This window comes from Piliocolobus tephrosceles, chromosome 18 (genome assembly GCF_002776525.5).
Source record: "Piliocolobus tephrosceles isolate RC106 chromosome 18, ASM277652v3, whole genome shotgun sequence".
NCBI classification, from domain to species: domain Eukaryota; kingdom Metazoa; phylum Chordata; class Mammalia; order Primates; family Cercopithecidae; genus Piliocolobus; species Piliocolobus tephrosceles.
In genome coordinates this window covers 64,588,786-64,600,799 of record NC_045451.1, presented here as the reverse complement: position 1 = coordinate 64,600,799, position 12,014 = coordinate 64,588,786, and the positions used below count along the sequence as shown (strand labels likewise).

At 38.1% G+C, this 12,014-nt stretch overlaps 1 protein-coding gene across 1 annotated transcript in view; it reads left to right on the top strand.

Annotated features, from left to right (window-relative positions):
• DLGAP1 (DLG associated protein 1) overlaps positions 1-12,014 on the top strand; it is a 976,217-nt gene that overhangs the window by 730,927 nt on the left and 233,276 nt on the right. The window contains exon 8 of the mRNA XM_023228478.2: positions 8,574-8,814. Within this exon, the coding sequence (XP_023084246.2) occupies positions 8,574-8,814 (241 nt within the window). The remainder of the gene's footprint in view (positions 1-8,573; positions 8,815-12,014) is intronic.

Below are 12,014 nucleotides of genomic sequence, written 5' to 3'. Positions count from 1 at the left end.
TCGTGATGGTGGTTGTGGTGATTGTGGTGATAGTAATGTGACAGTGGTAGCAGTGGTGGTCGTGATGGTGGTGGCTGTGATTGTGGTGATAGTGATGGTGACATTGGTGACACTGGTGGTCATGATGGCGGTTGTGATTGTGGTGAGAGTCATGGTGACATTGGTGGCAATGGTAGTTGTGATGGTGATGATTGTGATTATAGTGATGGTGACAGTGGTGGTTGTGATGGCGCCGGTGGTAACAGTAGTGGTGGTGATGGTGGTAGCAGTGATAGTGGTGATGGTGATGCTATGTAATGGTGGTGTTATAGATGAAATAAGGTATTGAGAAAAAATTATGAAATGGGAGGCTGATCACTGAAACATCTATCAAAATAAGACGCTGAAATGGGAACACTGCTCTCACTCTCTGTCAACAAAATTAAGCTCCTTGCTCTAAATGGAGTCCTGAAGAAAGAAGTCAGGAGCTGCAGGGTAGGCTCTAAGGGCAGAGTAGGGAGGGAGCCAGGGAAAGCTGGCATGTGGGATTTCAGTGCTGACCCATCGTGTGTTTCCCTGCTTTACAGAAGTCTCCAAGAACATGCAAACCTATTTGTGCTAGTTAATGCTTATCCAATGATATACATTATCCCAATTCTCAGGGAAATAGCTGGAGCCTCATTTTGGTGCATTTTGGACTTGTTTTGTTTTTATTTTTTTCACAATAAATAATATAACATTTAAAACTTTTTGGAGCATATATTTATTCCGCATTGCCTAAAGGTCACAAAGTCATTGAGAATTATAAAATAGTCTACAAACCGAGGGGTCATACATGCAGAATACATCAGCGGATTTAAAATATTCTGTTGGAAAAATATTTATATACATTCATGGCTTTTACAACTTTATGGAGAACATTTAATTTCCCCCCTCTACACACTACCCTTGCAGCTCACTGTTTTTAGTCCCTGGCTGCACATTTGACCTTCTTTAGGACAACATCATTTTCCAGTGATAGCTTAGTAAGATATCAACAAATCATTGCACAGACACATGGGAGAAGTAATGCTGTCAGGTCAAGCACTGCAATCCCATGATGTAGCCATTTGGCCTTCAGTAAAATACAGAAAGAATGGCCAGCCGAAATTGATTCCTAATGACACATCATTTTTCTAGTTCAATATTCAATTTTCAAGTAACGCAGTATCTTTAAGGATAATTTCAAACGTCCTGTTGTGGTTGCAACATTGTCATTATTCAAAGGAGAGTAGTTTCCTCTTCAAAGCAGTGCTACTATATATACCCTAGACTTTTCAAAAAGAGGTTGGCTTTTAAGATGTTAGAGGTATTTTCTCAAATAGGTAATTAGTGGAAGCTATAATACTGTAGAATTTAAGTGCATTATAGCTTGTTTCCCTTTAAAATCTGACACGTTATTCATCAAAGTCTCTTAGAAGGTTGAGTACTCCAAGGAGTTGGCCTAGAATAACTAAATTGCTTCCGTCATTTATTACTCACAGAAGTAAAAGACCCCTAAAAACAGATTGTGCTTGGATGATAAAGAAAATAATTAAATGTGTTTTCATGTTTATTATTTGTCTATATTTTTACCATAGGTACATCTAATTTAAAATGAGGACTTTTAAAGGAGGGTTTGAGAAGAAAGAATTATATTTATAGAAAGTCCGATATTTTAAAAATATGTCATGTAGTCACTGTCATTTCCAAGTTAATTTATGTCTTTATTTATTTCAAGTCCAAATCCTAGGTATTTTCATCTGGAATGGCAAACTAGAAGCCCACGGGCATATTTTCTCTGGCAATATGTTGGGTTTCTGCATCCTTTTCTAAAATTAATGTAACTAGGCAGCTGTTTTAATGCCAGTAGCTTAGCTGTGACTTTGACTTAGGCCATCCCTTCTTTATGTGTGTGTGTGTTTGTGTGTGTATGTGGCACGGTGTTGTGTGTGTGTGTGTGTGTGTGTGTGTGGAGAGAGAAAGAGAATGAAATGGAAACCTACATAACTTAATTATCTGTGGGTACCCAGGCAGTCAGTGACAGAAGCTAGGAAACCCAAGTGTCCTGACTCTTAACAGGTAAATGACTTCAATGCCTGCTGGCATGTGTGGCAATAATATTGCTAGTAATAGTAGTATTAACAGCAGAAAGAATAACAATGGAATAATTAGTTACCATTTTGTGATTACCTGATACATGCTAGTAGCCTTATTATCTAATTAATTTCACATCTATTCTGTAAGAAAGATCATTTTTTAATTTATGGATCTCACTCTCAGAGAGTTAGACTAACATATTTGTTTCCTAATACTATTTTCCCACTACACTATCACATCAAATAGTATCCACCATTTATGGAGTGTGTACCATATGCCTAGACATATAATATGCATTTTGGGCCAGGCACAGTGGCTCATGCCTGTAATCTCAGTACTTTGGGAGGCTCAGGTAGATGGATCATGAGGTCAGGAGTTTGAGATCAGCCTGGCCATTGTGGTGAAACCCCATCTCTACTAAAAATACAAAAAAAAAAAAAAGTTAGCTGGGTGTGGTGTCACATGCCTCTAGTTCCAGCTACTCAGGAGGCTTAGGCAGAAGAATCACTTGAATCCGGGAGGCAGAGGCATCATGCCACTGCACTGCAGCCTGGGCGACAGAGTGAGACTCTACCTCAAAAAAATATATATGCGTTTTGACATTATTTTATTTTTATCCTTAAAATACTCCTATGAGGTAGGTATTATTGTGCCTATTTTACATATGAGGAAAGTGATGCTCAGAGAATTCAAGCAAACTGTCCACTATCTAATTGAAGGAACACTAAAATTCTTCTTCATCCCTTGTAAAAAATACATCTAAGTATATTTAAAATCTAAGCAATAACACAAAGTAACAAAATGCATTAAAATAAATGTTAGGAGAATATATAGATAGTATTGTGGTCAGAGTTATTCCTTTTAATAAAACAGAAATGCTAGAAAATATAAAGTACAAGAAAAGATGTATTCTAAATAAAATTAAATATTTATGTGTGGCAAAATATGTGATAAAGTTAAAATACGATTGGTGGGAGGAATATTGACACACATTAACAAAAAAGGTAAATGTTATAGTTGCTTAAAGTATTTCTACAAATTAGTAAGAAAAGATAACCCAAAAGAATCTTGGTCAAAGCTTATAAATAAAAATAATCAGAGAAAAAAACGCAAAAGCCAGTAAATAAGTCAAAAGCCAGTAAATAAAGTGACAGGTGCTTATTCACGTTTGTAGGATGCAAATCAAAGCAGCACAATATCATTCTTAACATAGAGCAGCAAAAACTGAGCTAACATTCTACTCTGGTGACCATGTTGAGAAATGAACTCTGTATTACTTGCTGTTTGGATTATAAACTGCTATGTTTTAGAAAGTAGGTTAGTAAAATCTACAAAAAGGTAAAAATACACTAAAAAAAAGGAACTAAAAAGGAAGGAAAAATTTTAAAGCAAAAAGAAATGGGGCTGAGGGCAGTAGCTCATGCCTGTTGTTCCAGCTACTCAGGAGGCTGAGGCCAGAGGATAGCTTGAGCCCAGGAGGTCGAGGCTGCAGTGAGTTATGATCACACCGCTGCACTCCAGCCTGGGCAACAGAGCTAGACCCTATCTCTTAAGAGAGAGAGAGAGAGAGAGAGAGAGAGAGAGAGAAAACAGAGAACATAAGAGTTAGAAAGAATTAAAGAGAAATTGACAAATATCAAAAACAGACCAAGAGCATTAGACACACAGATAATAGAAGTCCCTTCAGAAGAAAATCAATGGAACAGAAAAAGTAAGAAAAACAATGAATTTTTTTAAACTTTCCTGAAATAAAAAGTTGATTTGAAGTTACATAGTGGAAGAACACACCATGTAAACACACCATGTACCTGAGAAATTGACCCAAAGCAATCAACATCAGGGTATATTCTGGTAAAATTACAAGACTTTAAAGAATTTTTTAAAAAACACTTTGGATTTCTAGACAAAAAGAGCAACTGACTTAATAAAATGAAAACTGAGTTATCGTTGGACCCTTTAACAACAATGGTTTATGCTGGAAGAAAATGATGTGTGTAGCATTTTAATACACTCAAGGAAAAATATGTGAGTCGAAGATTTTTATATCTAGAAAAGCTGACTTTCAAGTAAAAAAGGTACAAACTGTTATAAGCATGGATGCATGCAAAGAATATTGATAATATGAACACATTCTGAGAAATGCACTAGACAGTGAGCTCTAAACCCGACATATGAATGGCCAGACATAAGAACTGCAGAATGCTCCTCTACTTACATCCCTGATAGACCCATTGTAAGTTGAAAATACCATAACTCAAAAATGGGCATTTTGTAAATATGATGGGATGTGAAAACAAAAGACGTAATATCCAAAAAACGCTGGGCTGGCAACACAGTACACTTTGGAGTATCAGTTGTTTACCCTTGTAATTGCATGGCTGAGCACCTACCCAGAATCTCAAGATAATACTAAACCACATATCAACAGCCCAGAAAAAGATCTAAATTCAAAATTCAAAGTACAGTTTCTACATTGATATGTAAAAATACATATCAATCTTGTATCATCATAAAGTAGAAAAATCATAAGTCGAACCATCATTAGTCATGGACCACCTGTAGTAGCAAACAGTAAACACAATTATTTGTAGAACTAAGACTAAACAAGCATTCACTGGTTGGGGAGCATAATAGGTTTATTTGCTCTGACGATGTAAATACAGCACAACTATTTAAAAATGAGAAAAGAATAGAGGGACCACATATAAAATAAAATTGTTAGCTCTTTAATCATATGTGGGCAAGGGTACTATTAGTAATGTTTTTGGTGCATACATTATGGGATAAAGTAAATGGATAGTTACAGAATATTCCAATTCCATCATCTCCTGTGTCCTTGAGAACCAAGATTCTTAGTATGGAATAAATATCTAAGAATAAACATATATAGAAGAGGTTGCATAAGAACCCTATAGTATTTATATCCTAGTTCTTCCCACTGAAAAGGCCTAAGAACAATGATTAACCCAGTAGCAATGACAGCGTATCTTCCTAGTAGCCAGATTGTGTTTTTGTAACACCACTTCCCACTAAAAAAAGAAAGGGCTTTTCAGAAACACACTGATTCCAGGCCTGGGCAGGAAAGGTTTAAGTTGAGTTTAGAATATTTTGTCATACCAGATATCAAAGAAGTTCTCAAAGATAACTACTTTCATGTCAAAAAGACCGCCCAACCTAAAAGGCTCCCACTGATGAAAGATAGCACAAATTTGAGTTCACTAAGGATAATTATTTCAATTGACTTAAAACCATCAAATATTTTGAAATCGATGAGTTAATGTGATATTTTAAAAAACTGATTACATATGGAATATAAGACAGAACAAATTTATCTTGAAAATTAGTAAATAAAGAGGGGAAATCAGGCATTTATCCTACCATGGCTATATGAACTAAATCATTAAGTAAACAAGTAATGTGAAAGAGAATATTCCCACTAGTAGTCGTAAAAGTAATTATAGAATATTGCATTTTACAACTCCCAAGGACTAACAGATGTAGACATTGAGCATAGATAACTCCTAACAACATAAAAAGCAGACAAACTAGACGTAATGTGCCTCCTGATGAAATAAGCACATGACCTCTAGCCTTGCCAGAAAGATTGAACCTGAATCTGATGAAATCTCTGAATCTGGATTCCAATTTTCAGGCAATACAAAATACAGAGGAGCATGATAAACTCCACCATGTGTATGAAATCAGCAAAATCCAGACTACGGGAACCTCTTTGGGGCAAACAACCTAGATTCTCAATAGATAAATCAAAATAAGTGTATGTTAAAGGTGAATTTTAAAATGTATCAGATTTTTTAAATGGGTAAGACAAACCAGAGCCCAGGGATGCACACTTGGGTGGGAAAAAAAAAAACGTAAAGAAATGCATGAAAGTGAATGCAATAAAACTCAGGGTATTAGTTATGTATTATTAGAGAGACAGTAGAGATTGTGAATATCGGGGCATGTGGAGGGCTTCTAGGGTGTCTGGAAAAGTTTTGTTTCTTGATCTGGGTAGTGGTTCCAAGGTGTTTGCCTTAGTATAATTCATTAAGTTGTGTATTTATTTTGTATGGTTTTCTGCATCTGTGTATAATGAAAATAAAAGGATAAAAGGGAATAAAGAAGAATTCTATTAAGAATATAAGTTTAGCCAGGAGCCATAGTTCACACCTGTAATCCCAGCACTTTGGGAGATGGAGTTGGGAGGATGGCTTGATGGCTTGAGACCAGGAGTTTGAGACCAGCCTGGGCAACATGGCAAAACCCTGTCTCTACAAAAAAAAAAAAAAAAAAAATAGCCAGGCATGGTGGTGCATACCTGTAGTCCCAGTTATCCAGGAAACTGAGTCAGGAGGACTGCTTGAGCCCAGGAAGTTGAGGCTACAGTAAGTCTTCTTCGTGCCACTGCACACCACCCTGGGTGACAGAGCAAGACCCTATCCCAAAAAAAAAATAAAAATAAAAAATAAATTAAAAAAAAGAATATAAGTTTAACCTAGAGGATTAAGTAAAAAAACCAACAAGTTGCAGAATTATCTGGAAAGATAGTCATCCGAGTTTAATGGTTGTTACCTTGACAGAGATAGTTTGCTATCTCTTTGTAAAGTTTGGCATGTTGATTAAAACGGGGAAAAAATGAATAAATTATATATATATACTACATATGTCTATATATACACACCCATACATGTACAGATGTATATAGACATACACACATATATATTTGCTTTATTTTTGGTTTTGAAATAAGTGCAAACTTAAAAAAGAGTAACACATGTAATACAAAGACTCCTGTATATCCTTGACCCAGATTGAAATGTATGGATTGTTGAGATATTGGCTCACTTGCTCAGTCTTTCTCTCTCTCACTCCATTTGATAGCTGCAGATACGTTCCATTACCTCTAAATGTATGTCCAAGTAATTCTTTAAAAACAAGGATATATAGAGATACAATTTTCTAATATAGACACACATAGTTATTAGCCTGGAAAATGTGCAGGGATTTCACATAACAAATTAGACGAAGAATGTGAAAATAGCATTTTTAAACTGTAAAGAATTATTATTAAACAATGCATGTCTCTTTCTATTGATATGCCTTAAGGTAATTGGTCACTTTTATCTGAAGTTTAAAGAAGTTAGGCATTACCGGAGCACAACTTCAGATAATACAAAATGAGGAGACAGCCAAAAATTGTAAATAGTTTTCAGTAAGTGTTCAAAACCCAAATGTAGTTTAATTTGTTAAATTCTCAGTGCCTCATGAATGTGATATTAGGAAAATACAGATAAGATGTCCTGGAAGGTAACAGAAAATTGAGAAATGCTCCCAAATCTCTAGCAAGTCAACTAAAAAGTGAAAAGTTACTGGAACATCTAGTCAGGAATATTGTTTCTTAAGTGGGGCTCAAACCTAATGTAAGTTATATACAGGAGGAATATAAATCAATAAAAACTTATTCTTCAAAAAAAGAAGGCCCCCATTTCAAAGATTTTTTTCCAAGTACACCAAATATTTCTGAGCAAATTTTTAAAATACATTAATAAACAATTTATGAATCATATCAGCTTTTTTGTTGTTGTTGTTCGTTTGTTGAGACAAGATCTCTCTCTGTTGCCCAGTCTGGAATGCAGTGGTACAATCAGGGCTTACTGCAGCCTCAACCTCCTGGGCTGAAGTGATCCTCCTGCCACAGCCTCCCAAAGTAATAAGTGTGAGCCACCACACTCAGCCCATATGGGCTTTTTATAAAGAAGACTGAAACTTGTAAATAGTTTGAAAATCTTGATGGCGCTTTTCAAGATTTTGACATATCTGAGTTTAGTCTATTTTTGTGAAAAATGTGAGGATCTTGCCAGAAAATATAGGGCATGTTTCCATACCTTGCACTAAATTAAGCTTGACACTGAAATTATTTGACAAACTAGTCACTTCAAAAGGCACTGTAAAAATACTCGTTTCTAAAATGTTTGTGCTAAAAAGTTACACCAAAATACATGAACTCTGACAATGGACGGATAAAATTCTTCTTCAAGTTTGCGTTTATAAATAAGAACATCATGCATTGGAATAAGCCCCACATTTCCTTGCATTCTACAAAACAATGCCCTTTTTTCTTTAAAATGTAATCAAGGCTGGTGGTGACACCTCATGCCTATAATCTCAGCACTTTGGGAGGCCCAGGCGGGTGGATCACCTGAGGTCAGGAGTTCAAGACTAGCCTGGCGAACATGGCGAAACCCTGTCTCTACTAAAAATACAAAAAATACAAAAAAAAAATTAATCTATTGTTTGGAATTATAAACTGGATGCCATTCAATTATAGCCTGTAACAGAAAGGAAATAAAATGCCTTTGAGCTTAACATAACCAGACGCTGCTTTTTCTTCTGGGGATTGAAGTTCGCAGATGCTTGGAGAGGTTGATCCTCCACCAGGTGGAGGCGAGTGTCTCAACGCCTTTGTCTGCCCGCAGGTGAGCGAGATGGAAGTGAACGGGCAGTTCGAGTCCGTGTGCGAGTCCGTGTTCAGCGAGCTGGAGTCGCAGGCCGTGGAGGCGCTGGACCTGCCCATGCCAGGCTGCTTCCGCATGCGGAGCCACAGCTATGTGCGGGCCATCGAGAAAGGTTGCTCCCAGGACGACGAGTGCGTGTCCCTGAGGTCGTCCTCGCCGCCGCGCACCACCACGACCGTTAGGACCATCCAGAGCAGCACGGGTGAGTGTGCAGGCCCACAGCCAGCCTGGTCTCTGTGCTGGCTACGGCACGACTGTCCCCAAAGACTGTGCCCTTGCTGTCATCACGCATAGTTGCCAGGAACAAGATGCCACCCATGTCCTACAAACCAAAGGTTTTCCTTCCCTATCCGCCTCTATCCCCGCCTCTGGCCAGTCTCCCACACCGCCTTCCCAACTCCATCTCTGGCACCCGCAGGGAAAACTGCAACTACAGCACCATGAGGGAGGGACAGCATAGCCCAGCGGCCAGGGACTTCCAACATCCCCACACAGGTCCTAGGAGCTGATCCCCACCAGCTCCTACTCCCAATGATTAGGCTTGGCCTTTTAGGGCTGTGACCCTAAATGAACCAGACACCCTACTTATGACCCATCACAGAATTGAAATGACTGTTTCATTCCAAGATAGCCAAAAGTGACTATCCCAAAAGACCTGAAATATCACTGTGAGAAATAAGAAGGAAGAAATGGATGACCCGTAATATTGATCGCACATTTTATGAGTTTTATTTTAACAGAAAGCAGATTTATTTCACTATTTTAAAACTTCTATCAATCCCGTATAAATAGCACCTCCTTTTCCCTCTAAACTGTATTTAAGTGTGTGTGGTTAAACTGTATTTTTGTCAGTAGATTTTAGGCACAGAGACATAGAAAAGCTTATCGAGTTTCCGTGACACTGGAACCTGCATAATAATATAGCCGTGGGCTATGTATGACAATGTGTGCATATGTATTATATATATAACATTTGAGTTCCAAAAAGAAAATCCCACTGTTTAACTAGGCTTAACTTTATGATTGAACTCAGCATAACTTCAATATAGAACATTCTACAAGAGGATCATCAAACTTAGACTCAAGATAAATAATGATGAATAAATTAGAAAGAAAAGCCTGTGTCAGAATATTACATCATTCCATTTTAGTGCTAGGTGCATCAAATGTCAGTAATTACAATTCAGTCTAGAACTTTTGCAGGCTTAAGAGTTAAAAGGTCCTCAAATCCAAGTTAAAATCCTAGATATATGGAATTGAGGTGATAGTTTTATTTAAAATAAATATACGGGTTAAACAAGAGGAGTTCATTCTTGACCACCGCAGACTGAGATCTCAGTGTTAGGAGAAGAGATGCTTCCAGGCCTTGCATTGGCCAGGCAGCTCAGCAGGCAGACCCTGGCTGCCTACCTCCAGACCAGAGATGGTGGATGTCTGTATGTTCTTGATCACTAGGAAATTCTCCAAGAACAGCCACAGATTAATAAATGAGAGTTATTTATGAAGAGAAAAAATACTAATTTTTTTTGAAAAATCAACCATGAGCATGTTTGTGTGTGTTTGCATTCATGCAGTGTGATTTGGAAGGTCTGCCCTGTCCCTGTAGTGTATCACTATGTCTTTTGGTGTGTCCCATTTTCACCACCCCAACCCAACACACAACCCGTTCCCAGTGTCTGGTCCATTCTTCTGTATGATGAACTCATTGCCTGCCAGTTGAAATCGCTCCTTAAATATGTAAAATGCAGATTCTGGCCCAGAAGTCACAAGGGGTGCTCTCAGGAGAACAGTTGGGAAGGAAAGGGCTGCTGGCTCACTCCTTTACTCTCAGGAAACAGTGTTGCGGATAAAGTAGCAAACGACTTGGAGTGGTTTTTCTCTGCTCACCTGTCAGATTTGCGTGTTTTTGTCATTTTACTTATACTTCCTGCATCAGCGCCTGTCCCATGCTCTTCACTCCAAACACACAGGGGTCTGCCCTCCTAAGACACTTCTCAGATACTCTGGAGGCTCCCAGAGCTCAAGCAATAGAGTTGCCAAATAAAATCCAGGTCGTCCAGTTAAATTTCAATTTCAGGTAAAGAGTGAATAATTCTGCTGGATAGGTATATCCCAAATATTGCATGAGAAATACTTATACTACAGAACTATTTGTCATGTTTGTAGTATTTTCTGAAATCCAACAAGCCTATCAGGGCAGGAGACGAATGAGCCCTGGGAGGGTGTCTCATGTTGTTCCATTTTGAATCTGAGTTGAATCTAAAGGGCTTTAGCCGGAAATGCTATGTGGGAAAACACCCAAAACGGGGAGAAGTGAATCCAGCTGCAGAGAGGGGATCGCCTTTGCTTCGTCTTGGGCTCTATGAATCTCATCCTAAGTACGGAGCCACCTCCACCTGCAGCTCTCCTGGGGAAGGCTCCAGGCTTGGCTGCCCCTGCAGGGATTTAGGGGCAGAAAGGTGTGACTTGCCCCTGGGGTTCGTGATGGATAAAATGCTGAGTGTTTGCACAGGGCAGCTGTATTTCACCCAGAATCATTAAACTAAACGTAATGTGTCATCTTCACAGGCGTGGAAAAATAAACAGTTTAAGTACTGAACCATTATAGTAGATTCAATAAGCACATAGGATATTTTTCCAATATTACCTTTCACAGTTTCTCTATGACATGAATTTGTTCTTTAAAAATTCATTGTTTTATGATATGATAAGGGTCTATGCCCTTTATTCTGCCCCCTCCTGCTACTCCTGTATGCCGTTTTCTCTCTCTGTCTCTGTCTCTCTCACACACACACACACACGCATTTCCTTCTCGTTTTCTCACATGATCTCAGTACTGTCATATTAATTTTCTTCCTCTAGTTTCCTTTTTACATTGAATCAAATATAATTTCCTGTAGAAAAATGCAGAAAATTGATTTTCTTATGGGACCTACTAATTTTTGAAAGAAAACGCTCATCTATGAAAATTGGAAATGACTTTGCTCTACTTTTATTGATTTCCCCACATGCACGGGTCAGATGCACATCTCGGTTTAGCAGGACTTGATGTAGATGTAGATTTGTCCTTTTGCCTCTCTTCCTCTGCTCATTATTTTCAGACACTCACAGCAGATTTTGTTTTTGCTAAACTTAATCTTTGTCCTGAAAAACTTCCTCATTTTGTCTACTGCACTTATTAGGCAGAACTTCTCTCGACAACAATCCACATTCTGAATCTTTGACATTTGGTCAGCCCATTTTAATTGCTCACATTTTCAGCAAAATATGCTATTAAATCTTTCTCTCCCAGCCTTGTTCTTTATTCATATTCATAAAATGAAATCGCAGACAAGAGTCTGATGCCATAGGAGAGAATTATGAAGATGGGCTCAGGTCTAGGTGGCCGCAGGGATCCTCTAG